Source organism: Nematostella vectensis, chromosome 15, assembly GCF_932526225.1.
Source record: "Nematostella vectensis chromosome 15, jaNemVect1.1, whole genome shotgun sequence".
Lineage (NCBI taxonomy): Eukaryota > Metazoa > Cnidaria > Anthozoa > Actiniaria > Edwardsiidae > Nematostella > Nematostella vectensis.
Genome location: NC_064048.1, coordinates 4,981,191 through 4,994,739, shown reverse-complemented (window position 1 = coordinate 4,994,739; position 13,549 = coordinate 4,981,191). Strand labels below are relative to the sequence as shown.

The window sequence follows — 13,549 nt, the reverse complement described above, 5'->3', positions numbered from 1 at the left end:
ACATTCTTTATTCCGTTTATCCGTCTTGCGCTTTGTTTTCAAAAACGTAACAACATGTTATTACCAAGAGTACAAAGCATTTTAAGGAAATAATTCTAGCCAAGGCATCACAAAGTGTCTGGCCTTTTCAAGACTGGCGAGGTTCTACCATCGATTGGCGGTAGCATAGCACTTCGTGTTCTTATACAATCGCAGTCATAATGTCTTGGAAGTGCGCGGAGCATGCTTCGCGGCGGAAGAGGCTCCGTTAACCTGATCGCGCGCGGACAGTAACCATACGGCCGCTTGCTCTCGTGGAACTCCAAATAAGGATATGTAGCAGTCACTAAAGTATTGAACCTCTCTCTGTCTGGTCTGGCGATGCAGTCAGAACACAAGTGATCTTCATCTAAGACTTCACAGAAAATCCTTCGCCGAGAACCATTTTTGCAAAGCTGCTTTTGAGGTCGTCTTCTTAATAAATACGATGACGTGCATTTATCCACGGGTTTAATCGAGCTCTGATTGCTTTGTGGACGTGTTGGTAGGACATAGTAACCGCCGGGTTTGAACTCAGGAGAAGGAATTAATTTATAGTCAGGATCGTTTTCTTTTCTAAGCAGTTCGAGGAAATTTGAAGTCGGAGTAGTTACGTGGTTACTACGAAGTCTTTTATCTTCCCAAGTGTGTGTATAGAGACACAAACTCCCTGTTCGAATTGCACTCACCTGTCTTCCTCTTTCCTTCTCTCTTTTAAATGGATTACCTTCGCTGCCTGTTCGCTCCATAGCAAATTGATCCGTTCCATTGAGGCAGCGACTTTCAATCTCTCTCCGTTTAGACGCTAATGTTTAATTTTGGTTTTCAATTTTTGACTTGGATTTTCTGAATGGTGATTTTCTGTTTGCTCAGGATGCTTTATTTTTTGTTGCTAGGATTCTCATAAAGGCTAACACAAATCACCTGTCGCCACATGTCACTTTAAATAACTCTCGATTCCTCATTAGCAAGTCAAATGTTTCAGTCTCACAGAAATCCCCTAGGCCCTATGAGAACCGTAAATTTTATGGGATTTTATAGAAAAGCCATTTTCACAGGATTTTACATTTTATAAGATGATTGCTCAGGGTTTTTTTGTTACAATTTTGGAAGTTTATGTTGGCGAGAATAATATTATAGTGGGATTTAGAAAAGCCATTTTTACCGTAGTTTACAAATAGAATACGACGATTGCTCAGCATTTTTGGTAACAATTTCGGCTGCTTGCATGGGATAGCCTGGTTTAATTCGCCAAGTTTTCCCGTATTTATCGCTTTGTTGATTCGGTGTCTTTTGCTGTGGCTAGCCTGTGTTTTACGCTTTGCGCCGAGTTGTGGTCGCCATTCCCGCGCACATCGGGATACCTGTGGCGTTTTTTGATGAGGTATTGTGATTTAAGATGAGTATCCAAACAATGGCAGCGCTGTGCAAATGAACCGACATTTCCGAATAGTAAAGTCACCTTATAATTAAGGAGTCTATTATATGTTCATTCAAATCTTTTATTGTACAAAATCTTTAAATTTGCACATGAAAAGAATACGCTTCATGCCTTCTTGATTCGTTGTTCTAAAAGCTTTGTTGTTTATATTGATTAATAAATTGCAAGATTTTTTAACATTTCTTTAAAATAACATATTACGTGTTTTATTGAAATCTAATTTAGTTCAAATGTTTTAGCATCTAAATACAAGGTATTAGATATTTGTGAAAGTGCCCTGAGATGTAGAGTAATTAAGAAGGAAAGTCGCAAAGTTGTGACAGAAAATGCACCCTTAATCTCACGGCATGAGTTAATGAGTAGCTTATAATAAGTCAAATTTCAGCCAAGCACGAGATTATAGCCGAAGAGATTTGGTTTCCAAAGCGACAGGGGATTGCTTTAAGGATGTTTGCATTAAACCCCCTTTGAATGGAAACGGGAGCGTCTACAAAACAATGTTTGGTTTAGCAAATATACATCAGAACTTCAAGCCTTCGTGAAGCTTGCAAAGCGTTATGAATTTTGTTCAACACTCACTAACCCCTAGTGATGTCAAGCATGCGCCATTGAACAGGAGAAAGACTGCATTCCAAAACAGAAAGAAAATCGAGATCTTTGTGCAATGTACTGACCTGGTTCAGCTCGACAAATTCTCTAAGAGCGACCCATTGTGTGTTTTATCGGTAAAGAAGCTCGGCCACTGGACGGAGTTTGGACGAACGGAATCATTACCAAATAACTTGAGTCCTAAGGTGAGTTGTGTTGCTTGTCAGCTCTACATCAGTAAACAAGATCAAGGCACTTAGCAAGATGAATAGCCTTGATTGATTTGAAACGCAATTCTATCTAGAAAAGAATTTAAAACTGCAGGTCTGTTGATTAGCTGCTTCTAGATGTACTAAGCATATCTTCACGAAATGAGATAGTATGGTTGTGTTTTATAAATATTTTATTGATTTGTCAATCGGCCTGTAATTTATCTAGTTCTTTAAAAGAAGACAATTACACTAACTACTAATTGATTCAGTGTTTTTTTTTTAACTTCTTGCTTATGATGACTCGTTGATATTATTATCATCATTTGTTTGTCTTTTCCAAACTGATGGACTCGTACTTTCTCCTCAGTTTTTCAAGTGTTTATTAGTAATAAAGGTAATGAGAATCTGATAATAATGAACTACGTCGCTCAATTAGTAAACCGCGTTTTGTTTTTGTTTTTAAAAGTTCGACCATAATTAATGTGTGGCCATCTTTTCTTTTTATCAGTCTTTGACCTGTGCTTTTATTGTATTCTTATTTACCGTAATTTTTGTTTTTGATTATTTTGTTTTGTCTCGAAGAAGGGGCTTATTATTGAGGGGCTTATTTTCAAATTAGCCGTTGAAGGTAGAATGATGGTAATGTCGATTATAATATAATGATGATGATAACGATGATAATGATCGATGATGAATATGAGAAGATGGATATAACAATGATATATTGATCGGAACAATTCACCCTATAACAGTTTTTGATCCCTCACTTTGTCCCGGATTTCGCTCAGTCTCTTTAGCCTTTCATGCTATCTTTCTCATCCCATGGCTACCGACTGAAATTCTTGTTATTTATTACTGTATTCCTCCCTTGAAGTTCGTCGAGTCGTTTGTCTTGGAGCCCTCAGCCTCGCTCTACCCTCGTCTCCGCTTCTCACTCTACGACCTTGCCAACTTCACCTCAAAGGACCTCCGCAAACACGACTTCATCGGCTGCACCGAAATTGACATAGATTCTTTACTGTCAGCGGAGTCGCCCTATGTGCGCACACTCCGAGTTCCCGGTGACATACAAACACGTGGTTTTATCAAACTTTTCTACGAAGAAGTTCATACAAGTCTTACGAACGTGCGCTTTCAAATAAGCGGAGTTAACTTGGAGAAGAGAAGCTTACTCAGTAAATGGGATGTCTTCTTTGAACTGGAACGATTACTTCCAGGTGGTTTCTATCACCCTGTCTACAGATCAGAAATAGTGGCGCGGACGTTGGACCCGAGGTGGTCTCCTTTTGATATTTATTTACAAAAGCTATGTAATGAAGAAGTGACAAGAGAAGCAGTGATATCATGCTGGCATTATAGCAGTAGTGGTGCGAATACCCTTATCGCGAGTGCGCGGTGTCCTGTGGAACATTTAATTAACAGGTACTCGCAAATGCCCTATGTACAAGCGCGTACATAAGGGGGGGGGGGGGGGGGGGGCGCAGGGTGAGTGTGCTTCCTCCCCCCCCCCCCCCCCATTGGCGGCCAAAAAGTCATTTCTTATTGAGAATTATCCAAATACTATGCTTTTTCTAATGATACCTATCACTGCGTTACCTCCCCGCCAATCCTGGTGCACCCTGGGTTCCAGGTTGTTTTTGATTATTTTGTTTTGTCTCGAAGAAGGGGCTTATTATTGAGGGGCTTATTTTCCAGGAATTTTACTTATTAAGTAAATCAGTGTTTTTGTTATCATATGCTTTTCACTAACACGATAGAGAAACGCTGTACAACTAGGTATGCTGCGTAGTAGAACAGGTACCAGCCCCTCCCCCCACCCCCCTTTCACTTTTATTAGTAAAAAATACACCAAATGCATGAGACATTTTATCTAAAACACAGGGTAAAATGCCTTGAAAGGACTTTTTGGGCCTCCTCCTGTTAAAACTCCTGGCTACGCCACTCTGGCTTTAAATGGTCTGTGGGCTAAAAAAAACATCAATTTCCATCTGCTGATTTTGGGAAGCTACTGCCATTTTTTATGGATTTAGTAACAATTATTTCAAATATTGAAGGAAAATCATTAGGACGTTTGACCAATAAGGGCTGTTCATTTATTGTATGACTAAAGAAACATAGGTGCAATGTTTTGTCATAATTCCGTACACGTATGGTCGTGGCTTTAAATTCCGTCGCTTATTACATATCTATGTTTTACCTCCGTAACCTCTGTTAGGAGTATCAAAGTGCTTCAACTAGTCAAACCACAAAAAACCCAGAAGGCTCGTCGCGCCGGCACCGCGGGCTCACTGCGGATTGACCACTGTCACGTGGACAAACACTTCAGTCTCGTGGACTATATTAGAGGCGGATGTGACGTTACAATTGCATGCGCAATAGACTTTACGTTGTCTAATGGAGACCCTTCATGTCGGAGCTCACTTCACAGTCTAGGCCATGAACATGTATGTAACGTTATTGCTTACTTATATATACTTCCGTGATCAAGGGGGCCTGGAATCCAATAGGGGACTTGCGCTAAGAGATCACGTGACTGTTGTGTTGGGCAAACTAGCGGCCTCTCAGGCTTTTAGCGGCAAAAAAAAGCAAAAAAAAAACAGCAACTTATTCAGCGCTTACGAAAATAAACCAGAATTCTTTAATTCTTCTAATCTTTAAATTTTTAGAGATTCTACTTCTCCGTCGTTCTCTGGTGTGACGGGCGCATTCATTTCTGATTTTTTTGTTTGATAATGTTGTTTTGAATTTGCCACCCAAAAAGGTCATGTGATCTCAAAGCGCCAGTCCCCTATCCTTTTCAAGGGTAGCTTGGGATTTTATCAGATGCGTCAAAGACGCTTCAGTTACGCCGTGTGCAACTGGTCCGTACGTTGGCTTTGGGTTGGGAGAGTGGGATGTTGGGGGTATTTTGTTTATATAACCCGCGTTTTCTACAGTTTCCACTTGAATCCGCCAAAAAAACGGCGCTTATCCTGTATAACTATGGGTGTGGACATGACGGAAAAACATGACATGACGCCCATACACAGCGCAAGGATGATCAAGGAAAAAATATCTTAAAAAGCAAAAATCTGGGTATGCGCATTTCGGCCTCACGTTATTTGTGTTTCAAAAATCAGTCCGGAATACAAGGAACCGATGGTCATTGTAACAAATTGTGTCTTCCTTCGCTATCTAGAATTGCGTATTTGCCAGGTTTTTTCCGTCATGTCATGGGTGTGAAGAAAGCCTTATCTTGTCTTTATCAGAATGAGTATATTGGCGCCCTTCGAGCTCTCGGCCCTGTTTTGATGCATTATGACGACGACAAGCAAATACCCACGTTTGCATTTGGCGCCAAAAGTAAACACGGAATCCCATACTGCTTTGCTCTGAATGGTGACGAAAGTGAGCCTGAGATATCCAGCATAGAGGTGAGTCAGCGGTTAAATATGCAGAGAGAGACATTCGGATTAACCTAATGCAAGAGCGGCACATTTGGAAACATTGCTCGCCGCAATAAACGCACTTCTTAGTGCCATAATTTCTCGACAATTCTTATGTGTTTTGGTCAACAAATCAATCGGACTATTTCTAGTTGTAAGTACTCGGCTGTCCCACATCGGATACTACTATGGATTTTCATATATCCAATTTACAGTTTACTGTGCGAATTATTATTAGTTCTATTAGCAAGTTTTCAAAATGAGGATTTACTTGAAAACAATTCGACATTGGATTTGACTTACTTTTTTTATTTTATTTTTTGAAAAAATAACCCTCAGCCCTTAGTTATATTCATCCTTAATAATTCTAAACCTCTCCAAGACACACTTCTTTTGTAGACCAAAACATCCTAATTATTTACTTAAAAACGTCACTACCTCAATTATGCGGGAGTCTGTTGTTAAGATTATGAGAGGTATTCAATGACAGTGTTTTTGTAAAGGTTTTTTTGTTGCTAAAATTTTTTACCCATGCGAAGAAAATTTGACATGTAATAACTCAAGAACAACTTTGAACTTCATATGCAGGAAAAATATATAATATATATATATTTTTATTTTTTTATTTTTTTAATCAAAGAATTAAGTCAGAAGACAGGTATTCATCGAAAGGCTAGTTTCTGTATGCGGAATTCGCATGGTAAAACAAAACATTTGTTAATTCTCAAGAAGTCACACATGTCAGTCAGATCAGTGAATGATGCCTATCAAAAGTTGAATTAGAATGGTTTGAGGAGCGTTTGCGGTTGTATTTAACGCTAAAACAATAGTGCACTGAAGGGGACGATTGATTCATAATTCAAATTGCCCTTGGAGATGAAGTTGAGAAATCATCACAACAAGTAACACTTCCATAAATGTTTTTGCTAAAAACTCTAAACGGAGGCAAGGAATAATCAAGGAAAGTTCAAACTGATGTTAGAGGGAATTGACAATCACGTTTCAGGACTCCCGCGAATTGAAACGAAGAAAATATGTCAAACAATAAGAAGTTCTGCCAAACTTACTGTACTTGAGAGACAGTTGTCAAAACACATTCAGTATCAATGGTCGGATAAATTAATCAGTACAGAAAAGTCTGACGATAGCGCCCTCGATGATTCTGGGACCGACTATTGCAGCTTAGACGTTGAAATTGGTGAACTTAAATTTCCAGCTGTCGCCGTCAAAAACGGTGTTGAATGTAACAAAGAAGTTAAAACAGAGAAGTATTTGATTGAGAAAGAAACGAAGCCTCTGAAGACTTTGTCGATGAATAATAGGAACGGAATAGAGTTGAGACTTTTACCTCAAAATAGGAAAAACGGAAAAAAAGTAAACATATCGGTAGAAGATAAGACAAGCGGGAATATATTGAAAATCTCGTCAATCGACAAAAATGCAAGTAAAGAGGAAGAACCTTTAAAAATTTGGCAATGTATCTCATCCATCCATCAAGCCAAACCTACAAACACTACGGCGTTGACAAGCAAAAGTAAAATCCGTAAAGGGTTTGGTATTGCAAGAGGAACATTTAAAGGGAGTTCTATAAATGGAAACAAGCAAACTCATCATAAAAAAGGTGACTGGCTTTTGATCAATGGCAAAGAAGTAGCGAAAAAGAAACCTGTTGAGGCTGTTGACAGGAAGAGGGCCCGGTCCAAGAAAGCGCACAGCAGGGCGCCAAGCACTGACCAGGAAATGAAGAGGGTGTCGACCCCTTGTTTGTGCGTGGAAGGGGTGTGCGGGTGCGGAATGAAGGGTAGTGCTGCTGACATTGATGATTACGTCATATCGATGGTGAGGCTATACAACTGCCAAGGGAAGACTTCGATAGATGATAAGGGCATGGATGCTACCAAGTTCTACATGGGACTTTTCTAGCAGGCGACTCATATACCTACCAGGTTGAACATTCAGTATGGGTTTTAAAGACATGGGAGAAATTCCCCATGCTGTCAAGCAAATGTCCACATGTATCTTACATGATTAAGCAATCTATCTTTGGCCATTGATTTGCTTGCTTTTCTCGGTGCAAATGACGAATGGTAAATGGTAGCCTAAGACAAATCACGGCTTGTAGGTATATCGAAAGGGTTATTCGCATTTTCCTGCTTTCAGTAAAAAAGGAGCCCCTTGGTAATTTTTGATGGTAGCACTGCCATTTGGCAATTGCCATTTGCCACTTCTGCTTACAATGTATTTTGAAATAAGTGTATTTATCCTTTGTATGTGTCGCTCGATCAGCATCTATTAAAATGTAGATATCATTCTACAGTTAAGCATTAGTCTGACATATCCTTTGTACGCAGTTCATGTGAAACATGAAATGTAACATTAATATTAATGCATTGATTTGTTAATTTAAAAAATGCTCAATAAATTTCTTCCTGTGGATGATTTATTTCAATTGATTGATTGATTTTTTGTCTGATTGCATAGTGCTTTTGTTATCATGGGGTTTGAGCCGACGACATCTCAAAATGCAAGTCCAATGCTTCCAATGCCTTGATTGGTTTATTGATTGGCTGTCTGACTGACTGAAATATGCTTCTTTTTTTAATTTTTTTATTTTTTTAAATATAAATTTACCCAATTTTGGAACTAAAATAACCATCATGCATTTGGCTGAAACCAATAATTCTCAGGGCCGAAGCGGATGGGATATAAGGAGAGGGGGGGGGGGTCACTGCCACGCCTTTCTGTTTATTGCCTTATCATTTAAAAAAAAATGATTTCGATTATTACCCCTGTTTCAGACTTTAATCGACACCTATACAAGATCATTAACTACCATAAAACTTGGGGGTCCAACATATCTTGTGCCCGTGATCAAGCGGCTAGCGGACTACGCAACTCGAGAGCTATCCCAGGATTCCCAGCATTACTTGGTTGCCATGGTGATCATGGATGGAGTAGCCAATGATTTGGATGACACAAAGGAGCAGATTATTCAAGTTAGCGGTTTACCGCTGTCCATCGTCGTCGTGGGAGTAGGTCCAGCTGATTTCACTGCGATGGTTCGTATGTTTCATTCGTCTGTTTTTTTTTTGTCTAGTCCCTTGTGCAACCTAATTAAAAAAACTATTACATTATTTAAATCCCAATTTTAGCTTAGATTTTTCGAGTTTTATATAAGTAGTTGTCTACCATTCCGTCTTTTTTTGTTTACTACGCTTTATTTCTCATGGTGTATTTATTACAGCATAATTATCGAAGTTTTCGTTTTCTTGCTTTATATTTTTGTTATGAAATAAAATAAAAAAATATCATACTATTCATCTTCGTTACGTACCGTGTTTGAAGATTTATAATATTTTAAATCACCTGTATGCTCCTTGCTTTTAAATTTTCAAAACTTTTCAGTTGCGACATTTGAAGAAGCGAATTTTGAAATTTCCTCATTTTCAGGAAGAATTGCTAATCATCCAGAGAAAGCCACTTAAAACAAGGGACGGGAGCCTGAGCCGAAAAAACACTTACTTTGTCTCACTAAGACAGCACGGGGAAAACCGTGACAGGCAAGCCGCGGTGGTAAGTTTCATAATAATTATGCGTGGATAATGGGAACTAGTCATGCAAGAAAACGTTCATAAATATATTTCATAATAAAGTTGCACCCGGAGAATATGTAACCGTAAGCCGCAGTGCTTCATGGGTACCAAATGAACAGATGAGCGTAAATAAATAGATCTCCAGAAAATTGTAGTATTTGTGTTTATGTAGCTTCACCCATTTATACTTTACCCATGAGACACTGCAGGCTACGGCACATGGGTATTTGGATTCCCGAGGTAACGTCATTTGCCTCCAGATCAATCCTAATAAGGAAATCATCGCCTCTCCTGCCTCTGTCCGAGCCATTTGCACCTTTCAACCAGCCATGGTCAGGTCTAATGTAAAAAATCTATTATTGTGTTAAGGGTCGATCTTCTTTCCTTCTTTTATGCGAAACATATCTTATATTTTTTGGATTTTGTGGCAGCTGTTTTGACTAGGCCCATTAGCAGGTCTTATGTTGCGCGGGTGTTTGGGTCAAATAAACAAACAGCATGGCGGCGTAAACATATTGATGCGACAACTGTGACATCGTCAATATTGTAATACAATACCCCTGCTACTCCTAACATGGCGTCGAATTATTTACACGCATGCACGCACTGCCATTTTTTTTTTCAAATAAACAAGCATTCTCTTTTTCAGAAAGCACCCCGAAAATAGTTCTTAATTTTGTGAGCAGACGAGCGAATAATGGGGAATAGTCACAAACTGACTCCCGCCCTCTGTCGTAGTCAGCTCCAATAAGTAATCAAAGTGGAGAAATGAAAAATATCGGTATTTTCTGACCAGGTTTCTCTATGAAGATCTGTATTATGTAGTCGACAGGACGAAAGCCTTAAAAATACTCTCTTTCCCTTGTTTTGTAGGCACGTGAAGTCTTCGCACATGTATCAAGGCAAATTGTCACTTATTTCAAATCAAGGAATATAGAACCCAATCGTCCACGGAAAAATAAAGCTAAGGCAGCCTGGGACGAGCCTCAACGAGCAGCAGACGATATAAGGCGTCGACCTGCATCACCGCGCACACGTACAGCATCTTCGGCCCAGGCTCCCCGCTGTCCTACCTGTGGATCTGCGATCGAAAATAATAATTTGCTTGAATTATGATAAAGGATTTTTGGAAGATTTTTTCACCTTCATCCACGGGAATGTTCCAACTGCCATTCACTTTGTTTATTACTGACAAGCCCTATTCTTTGTGTTATTCTCAATCGTTTCCGTCACTCTACCTTTGAAAGGTCAGGCCCGTACCCAGGGTTTTTCTTGGAAGGGGGGTGCCAAATCTGAAAAAGTGGACCTCATTTTCCAGGGAGCGGGAGAAGAGGGGGAGTGAGTTCTCTGATAGAATCTGACCACTCCCGAAAAAACAAATACGGATTTTTTTTATGTCTTTGCAGTATATCCACGGGGCGTTTTTTGTCTTCTCTCGGATAAGGCTACATACCTGAGTGATCTAGCTTATGCTTTATAGTTTTGTCTACAATTAGCACATCTATTGAGAACCGAAAGTGGACCTTCGGCCGTTGTGGGGGGGGGGGGGGGGGCTGCGTTCGCACCCCCTGCACCCCCCTCCCCCCTGGGTGTACTGGCCTGAAGTTATACATGGAACGGCATAAAAAAGTATCGATGATGAGCTTTATTACTTACATTCCTTCATTCCTACATTTCTCTATTAAATCATAAATTATTAATACTTTCTTAAGGAGAGCTTTGAATTTATTTTTCCTCTTCCATTTTAGCAAGACAAATAAAAACAAAGTAAGAACCAATTGAGCAGAAGGAAGTTATGACGTCTAAAGACGACATTATTATTTATGTTAAAATAATTAAATACCTATTTAAGAACCTAAATAGCGTTTATTTCAATAAAAAGCTAAAAGTATCTTACCAATTAAAACCATATGAAGAAAACATTGTCGTTTTGGGGTCCATATGTGGACGACAAACCAGTGAATTCACTTTAAGTTTGATAGTCGTCCATTTTGGAGCCATACTGGAGACCAATCTGGTATGTGAGATATGAAAATCCTTGTTTAAGATATGACATATTTTACATTTTGTTTCCCCATACTGACATCCGTCAATGAAGTGAAATCTTCGCCGCCATTTTAAGCTCCTTTGAGCCGTACAAAACATCCATTTCCACACATCGTCAATAACGTTCCAAACTCCATTTCCAAATTTAAATAAAAACAACATTGGCAGCGACCTGGTTGACGCATTACGTCCTCTACTAGATGATGATGACTCCTATGATTTCCAACAGCTCAAAAGTCTTCTAGAAGCCAAAAAAAATTAGTAGTTTTAAATTATTGAGGGGTTTGCTTTCTTCGAAAACTACATAAACGCGATGTATTATTTTAAAGGGCTTCAGTGTGGACGTGTATCTCGCCCAAAGATGGATTGACAATCGACTAAAACACTCATTGTCGAATTCCATCGTACTGTCCGGCGGAAATTCTCGAAAGATCTTGCTACCGGACACCTATGCTGTGAATAAAGAAAAGAGGGAGTTGATCACTGTCCCAGCTGAGAACAATGATGTCCGTATTGCGAGCAACGTCGACATGCTTTGGAGCAAAAAGGTGAGGTAGGATAGATGAAGGCTAATCACGGCGCCATATTATGGTCCCGCTTAAATGGCGAGTCGCACAAAACATCCATTTCCCTCAAAGCTCACTCAAGCAAGTAAGCTAAGTTTCATTTAAATATCGTCAATAACATATCAGATAACAACCAAAGGAGTGGTTGATCGACCACAAAGAATCAATCTCTATCGGCTATATTTTGAAAAGTTATTTTTGGTTCAATTTCAATCATTCTTTCGCTATTTTATCGCTCTAGAGCTTTAAAAGTCAAGAATTTCCACGTAGACTTGCAGGAATTCGTGTTTACTACGATTTTGCTGGCAGCCATCTTGGAAATTGAGCCTAGTCCCTAACGTTTTAGTATATTAAAGATCTCCTGGGCGCTCGCCCCAGGCTCTTTTAGACAATTCAGTAAAACAAAAGCCATTGATTGATATGTAAGAAAGGACCAACTTTTTGCCGGTCGGGGGGAGGGGGGGGGGGGGGGGGGCGCTCACCCTGTGCACCCTTTTGTACGCACCTGCTCAGTCCTAAAGTTAGGTGTGATTATTCTGACCAGTACCAAATCATTGACATCAATATTTCTTTCTCTTTCTCTTTTGCTTTTCATTTTCTCGGTAGCAGTAAGATGTTTAAAAAGAGGGGTCTTTTTAAAAAGGGCTGTCTAAAAAAAAAAATAACAACATAACGATTAAAAGGGTCGAGGATAAAAATATTATCCCGGAGGAGGTAAGGGAGGGGGAGAATTATCGTCATTATCATCATAATTTTCATCATAATTATCATTATCATTTTAATTAATCATCATCGTCGTTACCATCATAATCATTAGTATAACTCGTCAAAAATCAAAGTCGCCGAATACGTGGGGCTTACCCTTAAGTTTCTTGCCATCATCAACATCGTCAAAGATGGCCATGTGACTTTTTTTTTCTAGATAATCTTAAAGCGCCTGGGGAGAGCGCGCGGAAAAACTTGTGATATTTTAAAACGTTTTGGTCCAGGGAGACCAGAATTATAGTAGTCTATACACACAAAACAAAAATGAGATTAAAGCGATTATCTGAGATTATCTAATATGTAATTGACGATATTTGATTGAAAATATCATAGTTACTTGCTTGAATTTTCCGATGGAAATGCATGCTTTGTGTGACTCTCCATTGAGCGGGAGTATAAAATTATGAAAACCATGTCACGTGAGTATGATGACGTCTTGTGAAAACGATACGCCTGTTGTTACATGAGCCGTAAACATAAAATGTTTTTTAGAACTTCATGTGCACAGTTATTCGGAACACCAATTCGACATAAAACATTGCATTAAAACGAACCCTTACGAACCCCTACGTAACTAGCACCGAATTAATCCCTGGAATACGTAGATTAATGATCGTGTAGTTATTTTTGTGCGATTTCAGTGACGCGGCTAAGATTAGCGATTCTTTCACGCCGCTCCGAGACCGTTGTGTCTCCAGGGAAAGCTCCAGGAAAACTCTTACGACGTTACTAAGAAACGTTACTACGAAACTCCACAGGAAACCTGAAGTCCAGGGACATAATTCACGTATTTTTGTTTTAAAGCTTTGCATCTGTTTCTGTTTCTTTCTTCATATGCTTTTAGGGGCCACCACGACCGTAAAGGAACCTCTAGGTCCATTTAAAGTTATTGTAA

The 13,549-nt window shown here is 39.3% G+C and overlaps 1 protein-coding gene across 1 annotated transcript; it reads left to right on the top strand.

The window, feature by feature from the left end:
- The first annotated feature begins 1,706 nt into the window (after positions 1 to 1,706).
- Positions 1,707 to 11,197, top strand: LOC5522352 (copine-1). Its single transcript, XM_048722632.1, has 7 exons — positions 1,707 to 2,253; positions 3,134 to 3,681; positions 4,475 to 4,703; positions 5,508 to 5,672; positions 8,483 to 8,743; positions 9,135 to 9,257; positions 10,151 to 11,197. The coding sequence occupies exons 1-7, from the start codon at positions 2,017 to 2,019 to the stop codon at positions 10,391 to 10,393; spliced, it is 1,806 nt and encodes a 601-aa protein (XP_048578589.1). The 5' UTR covers positions 1,707 to 2,016; the 3' UTR covers positions 10,394 to 11,197.
- The last annotated feature ends 2,352 nt before the right edge of the window (positions 11,198 to 13,549 follow it).

Coding starts and splice junctions, on each gene's coding strand:
- LOC5522352 (XM_048722632.1), top strand. CDS start 2,017: ATGAATTTTGTTCAACACTCACTAACCCCTAGTGATGTCAAGCATGCG. Junction 3,682..4,474: donor GTGGAACATTTAATTAACAG/GTACTCGCAAAT, acceptor AACCTCTGTTAG/GAGTATCAAAGTGCTTCAAC. Junction 5,673..8,482: donor CTGAGATATCCAGCATAGAG/GTGAGTCAGCGG, acceptor CCCCTGTTTCAG/ACTTTAATCGACACCTATAC.